General features: G+C 43.4%; 1 protein-coding gene across 1 annotated transcript in view; it reads left to right on the top strand.

The window, feature by feature from the left end:
* Positions 1-3165: 3165 nt before the first annotated feature.
* MANSC1 (MANSC domain containing 1) overlaps positions 3166-12950 on the top strand; it is a 23365-nt gene continuing 13580 nt past the window's right edge. The window contains exons 1-2 of the mRNA XM_023226195.1: positions 3166-3636; positions 10209-10531. Coding sequence (XP_023081963.1) covers positions 10309-10531 — 223 coding nt within the window. The 5' untranslated portion in view covers positions 3166-3636; positions 10209-10308. The remainder of the gene's footprint in view (positions 3637-10208; positions 10532-12950) is intronic.

The following is a 12950-nucleotide window of genomic DNA, read 5'->3' as shown; positions in this document are numbered from 1 at the left end:
AAAAAAAAAAAAATTAGGTCTCTGGACCTGTCACTGCCCTGCAAAAAACCTTCAGAACTCCCCATGCCTTTAGGATAGTTTAAGATTTAACATGAAAATCTTCCTGCTCTGACCCCAGCGTCTCTCTCTGTTCTGTGTACACTGGTAACCTTCCTAACAGGCTGAATTTCCTGTGGTCATGCACTTTCCTCTTCCTGAAATATTCAGCCTTTTCCTCCTCATCTGCTAATAACTTCATTCTTCAATAATTAACTAACGCCTCCTCCCAGAAATTGGGATCAGATGTCCCTTCTCTGAGCCTTTTTAGTTGCCATCTTCTATTACAACATTTATTCTTTTCTTGGGGAGGGCAGGGACAGGGTCTCACTCTGGTGCCCAGGCTGGAGAGCAGTGGCGCTATCATGGCTCACTACAGCCTCTACCTCCTAGGCTCTTAGGTGATCCTCCTGCCTCAGCCTCCCAAGTAGCTGAAACTACAGGCGTGTACCACCACACCAGGCCAATTTTTATTTTTTGTAGAGATGGAGTCTTGCTCTGTTGGCTCAGGCTGGCCTCAAACTCCTGGGCTTAAGTGATCCTCCTGCCTTGGCTTCCCAAAGTGCTGGGATTATAGGCGTGAGCCGCTACACCTGGCCTTCATCACACTCATTGTTTACACAGCCGTTGATTTACTTGACCCTTTCTCCTTCTGAACGATGAACATCTTGAAGGTAGATCCCATTGGTATTATTGGTTTTTAATTTCCCCTGCAGGTGCGTAATACATGTTTTCTGATTACTTTTTTAAAAAATCTAAACTCCACATAGATGGGACTTCTAACCCTCAGAGAATAGTATCAAGAATCTCATCAGGAAGTGAAGTGACAATGGATGTAATTTCTAAGTTATGACTCAGGCCAGAAATTAAAGGTTTTTTATTTTATTTTTTAAGTAATCCAGGTGCAGTGGCTTACACCTGTAATCCCAGCACCTTGGGAGGCCAAAGCAGGAGGATTGCTTGACCCCAGGAGTTTGAGACTAGCATGGGCAATATAGCAAGACCTCATCTATACAAATAATTTAAAACACCAGGTATGGTGGGTCACACCTGTAATCCCAGCACCTTGGGAGGCCAAAGCAGGAGGATTGCTTGACCCCAGGAGTTTGAGACTAGCATGGGCAATATAGCAAGACCTCATCTATACAAATAATTTAAAACACCGGGTATGGTGGGTCACACCTGTAATCCCAGCACTTTGGGAGGCCAAAGTGGGCAGATCACTTGATGTCAGGAGTTCAAGACCAGCCTGACCAACATGGTGAAACCCTGACTCTACTAAAAACACAAAAATTAGCTGGGCATGGTGGCGTGAGCCTGTAATCTCAGCTACTCAGGAGACTGAAGCAGGAAAATTGCTTGAACCTGGGAGGCGGAGGTTGCAGTGAGCTGAGATCGTGCCACTGTACTCCAACCTGGGCAACAGAGCAAGACTGCATCTCAAAATTAAAAAAAAAAAAATTAAGAACAGTAGCTGGGTGTGGTGGTGTGCGTCTGTGGTCCCAGCTACTCAAGAGACTGAGGCAAAAGAATCACTTGAGCCCAGGTGGTCAAAGCTGCAGTGAGCGGTGATTGTGCCATTGCACTCCAGTGTGGGCAACAGAGCAAGACCCTGTCTCAAAAAATGAATGAATAAGTAAATCAATGATATTTATAAATTAAACACATATCAATAGAAAATATTTCTTTAATCATTATTTTAATCAGTATCCTTTGTTCACTGTCATACCTGAAAAAATAACGTATCACTTCAATGAAAACAGGTTCAGGCCGGCTTGGTGGCTCAAGCCTGTAATCCTAGCACTTTGGGAGGCCAGGGCGGGCAGATTGCCTGAGCTCAGGAGTTTGAGACCAGCCTGGGCAACACGTTGAAACCCTGTCTCTACCAAAATAGAAAAAAATTAGCCGGGCGTGGCGGCATGTGCCTGTAGTACCAGCTATTCGGGAGTCTGAGGCAGAAGAATTACTATAACTAGGGAGGCAGAGGTTGCAGTGAGCCGAGATGGCTGCACTCCAGCCTGGGCAACAGAGCGAGACTCCGAGACTCTGTCTCTTAAAAAGAAACAAACAAACACACAAAACAAACAAACAAAAAAAACAGGTTCATTGTATTAAAGCACTGAATATGAAGTTTCTAATAACGGAAAGATCTACTTAGTAACTAGCATGGATTACCCCATATAGAGAGATTCAAAAACTGATAGCTCTACACCCTGAATCCTGAAGTGTATATCATCTGTAGAGATAAAACACCCTTGCATATCAGTCCCTTGTTGCATCAGGAAAATCACTGCAATGGGAAATTACTTTGGAGTTTCCTTTTCTTTGGTAACTCTTTCAAACCTAGCTTTAACAACATTGTAATTCAAGAGTCATCCTTTGGTTACAAGTAGAGTTAGTTTCACACAATGGACCTTTGTTCACAAGCATTCTCAGTCAACATAATCCTCCTGTAGTTACTGGTTAAGACTAGGGTGTAGCTGTTGGATGTACAGGCCTAGAGTTACTTGCAACTGCATAGCACTTCAGGTCTGCAAGCTCTTTCAAAACAGAGGTGAAGACACTGTCAAAGGTTAGACCATATGACAAACTAAGTGTCAATGGCTTAGTAATGTTGCATTTGTGTGTTTATGGAGGTGGGGATGGGGCCAGCAGTAATTTGGAAACTTCCACAACCTATGCCCTATGCAGTTGTTTTCCATTCATTCAGTCAACAAAAATATTTTAGTTAAATATTTACTGAGTGCCTATTGTGTACCAGGCACTATGCTAAGTGTTAGGGATACAGTTTTAATATATGTTACAGATACCAGCATTTTCACCATTATTATCCTATCTACAAACAATAAAGCCTGCAGAAAGCCAAATACCTTCGCTGAAGTATGTGTTGAACATAATATTTAACTCAAGAATTGCCATCTTTAATTGAGGATTCCATCCTCCGATTATGGAAAGAGGATTCTCAGAACTATGCCAATAGGATACACCGTAAGCTCTTGAACATCAAAAAACTGCTATCAGTGGTTGCCTCTGCAGAGGGAGACTAGGAGACTGGGGCACGGGGGTGAGGGGTAGACTTGTCACTGTGTATATTTTTGTACTGTTTGACGTTTTCCCCACGTGCAATTATTTTAGTTTGCGCGGGCTCCGGCCGCCGCGAGGCAAGGCTCACCTGCAGACCCTCGGGCCACCAGCAGGGAGGCACGCACTCCTCCTCGCAGCGCGCCCAGCCGGGGGTCAGCGGTGTGGCTGAGCTGGCAGGGAGCGCGGGGCTGGGGGGCGCTACCTCCTTGTGGAGCTCAGCGCTGGCGCCGGGAGCCCCGAGCCTCCGCGGGGAGGGACGCGCTAATGTTGCCGGGAAGCAGCTCCGGGTTGCAGGGCAGGAACGTGCCCTTCCCCCGCGGTAAACTTTCCGTCGCTGCGACGGAAGCAGGAACTTGCTAACCACAAAACCCTCCAGGCCGGTGCGGGAGCTGCGGAGCATCCCCTGCGGTCCTCGCCTAGACCCCCGCGCGGATTCGCCGGTCCGTCCTGCAGGCGCGACAGAGCTGTCCTCGCACCCGGAGGGCAGCAGGGGCCCCGGGACCCTCTCGCCTCCAGGTAAAGGGGTCTCCCCAATACCCACCCCCGACCGGCCGCAGGCGACGTCGCCACCTGCGGAGAGAGTTGGTCCCCTCCTTTCCAGGGGCCGAGGCTCCTTCACCCACACCCGAGCATCCGAAGGACCAGCTGGGGCCGATAAGGGCTGAGCAGGATCCTTGAGTCGCTGCAGTATTCCAAAGGCGACCTCTAGGCGCGCTCAAGGCACCTGCCATAAATGGCTCTGGCTCTGCGTTGACATCAGAAGGAGAGGCAGAAGAATAGCTCAGTAGGCAACATGCATTTCCTCAAAGGAAGAGAAAATGTTCCCTGTTTTCTTGTAGTATTGTATGCATTATTGAAACTGCTAATTGTCTAATTCTCTGTAGAGTATGTGTATACAGTTATAAGCATCTTGGTAAATTACAGTGTGCTGTAAGATGATTTCCAATATTTGAACTAGTTATGTGTGAGTAAGTTTTAGCGACTCTTGTATGCAGGCGTTAAAACTCAGGGGCATCCTCTCACCCGCCTGTATCCTTTTCCCCCGTCTTTCAACAAGATTCAATTCGACTTCAGGCCCTTAAAGCCTAAATAATAATAGATTAGAAAACGTCACTAACCTAATACTGCTGAGGTATTCTCTTTAATGATATAAAACTCTTAAACACTTCTCAATGCTGCATACTGAAAACAACTCTTGCCCCATCTCCTTATATAGTTCAGGTTTCTTTGCAAACGCTTGAAAAGAGGCTACATTAGAATCCATTCAAAACAAAGTATTGGCCTAGTTCCCCTTGATTCCCTAGAGGCTTGCAAAATATGGCAGCGTAAGGCCGGGCGCGGTGGCTTAAGCGTGTAATCCCAGCACTTTGGGAGGCCGAGAGGGGCGGATCACGAGGTCAGGAGATCAAGACCATCCTGGCTAACGCGGTGAAACCCCGTCTCTACTAAAAAAAGTAGTCCCAGCTACTCCGGAGGCTGAGGCAGGAGAATGGCGTAAACCCGGGAGGCGGAGCTTGCAGTGAGCTGAGATCCGGCCACTGCACTCCAGCCCGGGCCACAGAGCGAGACTCCGTCTCAAAAAAAAAAAAAAAATGGCAGCGTATTAAGTACCTTGGCCAGAATTATTAACCTGGGAGTCCATGATAAGGTATCCATGGATAGAATTCAGAATGTCTGTGAACTCGGGTGGAAAAATTTATTATTTCACTGACTTCTGAAATGGAATGTAGGCAAAAGCCACAGTAGAAAGTATTAGCAGTAGCTATGGTTTGCCCCTGTAAATATTGCTGATATTTTTGTATCACATGACTTGTTGCACGTATTTCAAAATATTATCTATACTTAATACCACGTCAAAATTACGGCAGTTATTAGATGACCACTTGTTATTTAATAGGTTAATAAAGAAGCACATATTATGTCCCACAGCTTTTTATAAGTTTTAACTAAAATGAGGATAATCATAGGATCTGTAAAGATTAAATAACATGATATGTATAAAGTGCTTAGCATAGAAACTGGCATTTTAGAAGCAATAAATGTTACTATTTTACTGTATACAGAATTTTGACAAACAGCAAGAAAGGTATTAGACTTGTGTTTTGTTACCATATACTGGTTTGTTTCTGGTTTTTTTTTTTTTTTTTTTTTTTGGTTTTTTGGTTTTACCATGTTTTAAAACTAAAAGTCCATAGTTCACATAATGTTCACTCTGTGTGTTTTACATTTCTATGGGTTTTGACAGATGTTCAATAACGTGTGTCCTCCATTACAATAGTATACAGAATAGTTTCAATGCCCCAAATATCCCTCGCACTCCACTGATTCATTCTCCCACTCCTGTTCTCCTGGTGACCACCGACCTTACTGCCACTGTAGTTTGCCTTTTTTAGAATGTCATGTAGTTAAATTCATATCTCTTCACACTGGCTTCTTTGACTTAGGAATATGCAGTTAAGATTCCTCCATGTCTTTCTGTGGCTTGATAGTTCATTTATTTTTATTACTGAATCATATTCCAATGTGTGGATGTATCTCATTTTGTTTATTCATCTGTTGACAGGCATCTTGGTTGCTTTTAGTTTTTGGCAGTTATGAATAAAGCTACTATAAATATTCTAGTGCAGATTTTTGTGTGGACATAAGTTTTCAGTTCATTTGAGTGAATACATGGGAGGACAATTGTTGAATTGTTCAGTAAGGCTGCATTTAGCTTGGTAAGAAACTGCCAAACTTCTCCCAAAGTGGCTGTACCATTTTGCATTCCCCAACAGCAATGAATGAGAATTTCTTTCTTTCTTCTTCTTTTTTTTTTTTTTTTTGAGATAGGGTCTCACTCTGTCGCCCAGGCTGGAGTGCAGTGGCACAATCTCGGCTCACTGCAACCCCCATGTCCCGGGTTCAAGTGATTCTTCTGCCTCAGCCTCCCAAGTAGCTGGGATTAAAGGCACCTGCCACCACACCTGGATAATTTTTGTATTTTTTTTTTAGTAGAGACAGGGTTTCATCATGTTGGTCAGGCTGATGGAGAACTCTTGACCTCAAGTGATCCGCCCACCTTGGCCTCCCAAAGTGCTGGGGTTACAGGTGTGAGCCACCGTGCCCAGGCAAGAATTTCTGTTGCTCTATGTCCTTGTATTTGGTGTTGTCCAATTTTTTGGATTTTAGCCATTCTCATAGGTGGGTAGTGGCATCTTGTTTGAATTTACAATCCCCTAATGACATACGATGTTAGATATCTTTTCATATGCTTATTTGTCATCTGTATATCTTCCTTGGTAAGGTGTCTGCTCAGATCTTTTGTCTGTTGAGTTTGTTTTCTTATTGCTGACTTGAGTTCTTTGTATATTTTGGATACCAGTCCTTTATCACAGGGTTCCCCAACCCCTGGGCCACAGACCAGTACCTATTAGGAAATGGGCCACACAGCAGGAGGTGAACAGTGGGCCAGAGAGCAAAGCTTCATCTATATTTACGGCCTCTCCCCATTGCTTGCATTACTGCCTGAGCTCCGCCCTCTGTCAGATCAGTGATGGCCTTAGATTCTCTTCGGAGCACAAACCCTATTGTGAACTGCGCATGTGAGGGATCTAGGCTGCACACTCTTTATGAGGATCTAATCCCTGATGACCTGTCACTGTCTCCCGTCACCCCCAGATGGTACCGTCTAGTTGCAGGGAGACAAGCTCAGGGCTCCCACTACATTATGGTGAGTTGTATAATTATTTCATTATATATTATAATGTGATAATAGAAATAAAGTGCAGAATAAATACAATGCACTTGAATGATCCTGAACCATACCCCCTACAATCTCGTCCATGGAAAAATTGTCTTCCATGAAACTGGTCCCTGGTGCCAGAAAGGCTATGGACTACTGCTTTATCAGATATGTGTTTCACAAATATTTCCTCAAAAAACAAACAAAAAAAAAACTCAAATATTTCCTCCAAGTCTGTGGTTTATCTTTTCATTCTCTTTAACAGTATCTTTTGTAGAGCAGAAGTTTTTAATTTTAATGAAGTCCAACATCATTTTTTTCTTTCATAGAGTGTGCTTTTGGTATTGTATTTAAAAACTCATCACCTAACCTAAGGTCACAAGGATTTTCTTCTGTTATTTTCTAGAAATTTTATAGTTTTATATTTTACGTTTAGGTCTGTGATCCATTTAGAGCTAAATTTTGCAAAAGGTGCAAAGTATGTGGCTAGATTTATTTATTTATTCATTTTTGCAAATGGATATCCAGTTGTTCCAATACCATTTTTGGAAAAGACTGTCCTTTCTCCATTGAATCCCCTTTGCTCCTTTGTCAAAGATCAGTTGACTGTCTTTGTGAGGGTCTATTTCTGGGTTTACTATTCCATTCCATTGATCTATTTGTCTATTCTTTTTCTAATACCATACTTTTTTGATTACTGTAGCTTTACAGTAAGTGTTGAAGTCAGGTAGTATCAGTCTTCCAACTTTGTTCCTTAGTATTCTGGACTGTTCTGCATTTCCATGTAAATTTTAAAATCAGTTGGTTGATATCCAAAAAATAACTTTGGGCTTTTGATTAAGACTGTGTTTAATGTGTAACTCAAGTTGGGAAGCACTGATATCTTAACAAAATAAAGTCTTCTTATCCATGAACATGTAATATGTCTCTATTTATTAGCTCCTTTTTTATTTCTTTCACCAGGATTTTGTAGGGACATTCTTTCAATATAACTGGCTTCTTTTGGAATCCTACATATTTCATTTTATGCATTTTTAAATACGTCTTGCAAAAGCTTCCTCAGACTATCAAAGGGGTTAATAAAGGTTACAGAAGTAGTAATTCTCCTCTAAGCTATCATTCAGCAAACAATTTGTATTCTGCAAATGTGGAGGTTGATAGGTGAGGATAATTTATTATATTGTCTTGCCAGTTTAACATTTATTTTTCCGAAAAGAACCAGCATCTCAATAGAGTTGGCATTATACATAGTGTGACTTTTGTATTTTTAAGGCTGTCAAAAAGAAAATCTACCCCTCAACTTTCCTTTAACTGAGCCAGAGTATTCCTCCTGCTGACTGGCTAATTTCTAGAATTAGATTATTAGAGTTATCTAACTCTGGTTTGATACTTCTTAAGGAGAAGCAGCAATAGAAAAGACTGTCTGTTTCCTCATTATAAAATGAGGAAAATAATAGCTTTTTTTTTTTTTTTTTTTTTTTTTGAGACAGAGTTTTGCTGTTGTCACCCAGGCTGGACTGCAGTGGCATGATTGTGGCTCACTGCAACCTCTGCCTCCCGGGTTCAGGTGATTCTCCTGCCTCAGCCTCCTGAGTAGCTGGGATTACAGCTACCCGCTACCACACCCAGCTAATTTTTGTAATTTTAGTAGAGATGGCGTTTCACCACATTGGCCAGACTCGTCTCGAACTCCTGACCTCAGGTGATCCACCCGCGCGACTCGACCTCCCAAAGTGCTAGGATTACAGGCGGGAGCCACTGCACCCGGCCAATAATAGCTTTTTTGCAAGGTTGTTGTATTAGGGTTCTCTAGAAGGACAGAACTAATGGAAGAGCTGTATATACACACACACACACACACACACACACATATACATATATGGGAGTTTATTAAGTATTAACTCACACAATCACAAGGTCCCACAATAGGCCATCTGCAGGCTGAGGAGCAAGGAGTTTCAAAACTGAAGAACTGGGAGTCTGATGTTTGAAGGCAGGAAGCATCCAGCTCAGGAGAAAGATACAGGCTGGGGCCGGGTGTGGTGGCTCACGCCTGTAATCCCAGGACTTTTGGAGGCTGAGGCAGGCGGATCATGGTCAGGAGAACAAGACCATCCTGGCCAACACAGTGAAACCCTGTCTGTACTAAAAATACAAAAAAATTAGCTGGACGTGGTGGCATGCACCCGTAGTTCCAGCTACTCGAGAGGCTAAGGCAGGAGAATCACTTGAACTGGGAGGCGGAAGTTGCACTCCTGCCTGACGATAGCGAGACTCCATCTCAAAATAAAGAAAAAAAGATATAGCCCGGGAAGCTAGGCCAGTCTCTCTTTTTCACATTTTTCTGCCTGCTTATATTCTAGCTGCACTGGCAATGGATTTGGTTGTGCACACCCAGATTAAGGATGGGTCTGCCTTTCCCAGCCCACTGACTCAAATGTTAATCTCCTTTGGCAACATGCTCACAGACACACCCAGGATCGATACTTTGTATCCTTCAATTCAATCAAGTTGACACTCAGTATTAGCCATTACAGTTGGTATAAAGATTAAAGATGGTAATAAATAAATTAATTAAAGAGTAACAATTCAAAAGAGTAGTAAATTCCTTAGCATAATGTCTACCACTTAGTATACTGTCACCTATTTTTATTTTTTAAGTTTTTTTTGAGACACGGTCTCGCTTTGTCACCCAGGCTGGAGTGCAGTGGTGTAATCACAGCTCACTGCAGCCTCAATTTCCTGGGCTCCAGCGATCCTCCCACCTCACCCTCCCAAGTAGCTGGAACCACAGGCATGTGCCACCATACCCAGCTAACTTTTTGTATTTTTAGTAGAGACGGGGTTTCACCATGTTGCCCAGGCTGGTTTCAAACTCCTGAGCTCAAGCAATCCACCCACCTCAGCCTTCCAAAGTGCTGGGATTACAGGCATGAGCTACCATGCCTAGCCCCTGGTAGATGATTTTAAAATGCTGATTGTTATTACTGAGAAAGGAAATATGCTTAAACCTATTACTACTGCTTCATCAATGAGTAGGACTGTGTGCCCTCTCTGCTCTGAGTTCGAAGAGGGAAGGATTGTAGAAATCCGAGGCAGGCCTACTGTCTATACCTGTTCCTTCATAAGCAGTGTCAGCCTTTAAGCATTGATGAAGTAGTATGTTTGTTTATGCTTATTAGTTATTTGCCAAATGTTTAACAAAAAGTTGTCTTAAATTTACTAACAGTGAAACAAAAAGTACTTGTTTCTTTTCTTCTCTAAATTGTATGTGGATCCTTTTCATTGACTTTAAGGAAATGAAATGTTTCTTCCCTTGTTTGTTAAAGAAACAAAACTCATTGATGATTTTCCATTTTTGTTCTAGAGAGAAATTTCATCATCTGTGCAACCTTCTTAAAGCAAACTAAGACCAGAGGGAGGATTATCCTTGACCTTTGAAGACCAAAACTAAACTGAAATTTAAAATGTTCTTCGGGGGAAAAGGGAGCTTGACCTACACTTTGGTAATAATTTGCTTCCTGACACTAAGGCTGTCTGCTAGTCAGAATTGCCTCAACAAGACTCTAGAAGATGTTGTCATTGACATCCAGTCATCTCTTTCTAAGGGAATCAGAGGCAATGAGCCCATATATACTTCAACTCAAGAAGACTGCATTAATTCTTGCTGTTCAACAAAAATCGTATCAGGTAAAAAGTGGTTTCTTGGCAATCCTTTGTTCCATATGTTTTGTGGCTTCAGTAGCTGGGGGATGTGGCTGAATAACTTATACTGGTGATTCTCAACAGGGTATGAATGTAAGTGACAAAAACACTGGAGAATTTTCTACAAGTGTGCCCTCCCATCCCCTAAGCTGAGTCAAAGTTATTGATGAATGTATGTATATATCCGTCAGGTGACTGGGTACACAAGAGATTGAGAATCACTGGTGTTTATATCCCAACCGGTATCTAGAATATTGAAAACAAAAATCCTATTGAAATGGTTAGCTTGGCCGGGCGCGGTGGCTCAAGCCTATAATCCCAGCACTTTGGGAGGCCGAGATGGGCGGATCATGAGGTCAGGAGCTCGAGACCATCCTGGCTAACATGGTGAAACCCCATCTCTACTAAAAAAAAAATACAAAAAACTAGCCAGGTGAGGTGGCGGGTGCCTGTAGTCCCAGCTACTCGGGAGGCTGAGGCAGGAGAATGGCCTAAACCTGGGAGGCGGAGCTTGCAGTGAGCTGAGATCCGGCCACTGCATTCCAGCCTGGGCGACAGAGCGAGACTCCATCTCAAAAAAAAAAAAAAAAAAAAGAAATGGTTAGCTGCCATCAGCATGGAGTATTGGAATACAGTGTGATATTACAAAGAAAATGTTAACAGAGAAAAGGAGTTGAGAGAAAAAATAGAATTCATGGGAAAATCAGCATTTGATCTTTAAGTTGGAAGCATAAAACCTCCACTTTGTCTCCTTCCTTGGAGCTGATGGCATAGGATAAGCCAAAAAAAAAAAAAAAACAACGACTGACTACTAGGTGACTGCAGCTTCTAGAACTCTAATGGAATGGGGAATCATTTAGTCTGACTCCTTTTCATGACACCAGAGGAAACTGAGACCCATAGGTTTGAACTAGGCCTTTGCACATTCTTGGAACTGAAAAGAGAAGTATACTGTGTATCTTAGTAAAACAGTGGTCTTTTTTCAATTTTACTTATGACCCTGTCCGAGTTCTCTAAATGAAAAAAACCAAATTTATTGAGTACTTAACACTTTACTAGTTGCTAGAGAGAAAACACTGAATAAGATGGACAAAGCCTTGCTATCAAGGAGCCTAGAAAAGCTAGTGAATGGCTGGACATGGTGACTCATTCCTGTAATCCCAGAACTTTGAGAGGCCAAGGCAGGAGGATTGCTTGAGCCCAGGAGTTTGAGACCAGCCTGGGAAACATAGCAAGACCCTGTTCTCCGTAAAAAGTAAAAAATTAGCCAGGCATGGTGGTGCATGCATGTAGTCCCAGCTACTGGGAGGCTGAGGTGGGAGGATCACTTGAGCCCAGAGGGTTGAGGCTACAGTGAACTTTTTTGTTTGTTTGTTTGTTTGTGATGAAGTCTCACTCTGTTGCCCAGGCTGGAGTGCAGTGGCGCAATCTCGGCTCACTGCAATCTCCGCCTCCCAGGTTCCAGTGATTCTACTGCGTCAGCCTCCCGAGTAGCTGAGATTACAGGTGTTCACCAACACGCCCAGCTAATTTTTACTATTTTCAGTAGAGACGTGGTTTCACTATGTTGGTCAGGCTGGTCTTGAGCTCCTGACCTCAAATGATCCTCCCACCTTGGCCTCCCAAAGTTCTGGGATTACATGTGTGAGCCACTGCACCCAGCCTGCAGTGAGCTTTGATCGAACCACTGCCCTCCAGCCTGGGTGACAGAGCAAGGCCTTGTCTCAAAAGATGCATGTTTGATCTTTGTCTCCAGTTCCTGGCACAGAACTCCTAAAGACCTCGGAATTTCCCAAGTGATGGGAGCATGTCTTTGGTTATTCATAACCAACCCCTTTCAACTATACTTGAGTTTAGGCTAGTGAGGCTTCACCTCGGTGGAGGGGCCGGAGATTGAGTTCAGTCACAGTGGCCCATGACTTAATCAGTCATGCCTGTGTAATGAAACCATCATAAAAACCCCTAGATGGGGGATCATCCAAGTTAGTGTACACATCCCAGTGTCAAGAGGATTATGCACCCCAATTCCCCAGGAACAAAGCCTCCTGTACTTGAGACTCTAGGAGCCTCTTTTGGCTGTTCATTTGTATCCTTTATTATAAACCATAATAGTGGCCGGGCGCGGTGGCTCAAGCCTGTAATCCCAGCACTTTGGGAGGCCGAGAAGGGCGGATCACGAGGTCAGGAGATCGAGACCATCCTGGCTAACATGGTGAAACCCCGTCTCTACTAAAAAATACAAAAAACTAGCCGGGCGAGGTGGCGGGCACCTGTAGTGCCAGCTACTCGAGAGGCTGAGGCAGGAGAATGGCATAAACCTGGGAGACAGAGCTTGCAGTGAGCTGAGATCCGGCCACTGCACTCCAGCCTGGCTGACAGAGCGAGACTCCGTCTCAAAAAATAA

This window comes from Piliocolobus tephrosceles, chromosome 10 (genome assembly GCF_002776525.5).
Source record: "Piliocolobus tephrosceles isolate RC106 chromosome 10, ASM277652v3, whole genome shotgun sequence".
Taxonomy (NCBI): Eukaryota; Metazoa; Chordata; class Mammalia; order Primates; family Cercopithecidae; genus Piliocolobus; species Piliocolobus tephrosceles.
This window is presented reverse-complemented; position numbering and strand designations above follow the sequence as displayed.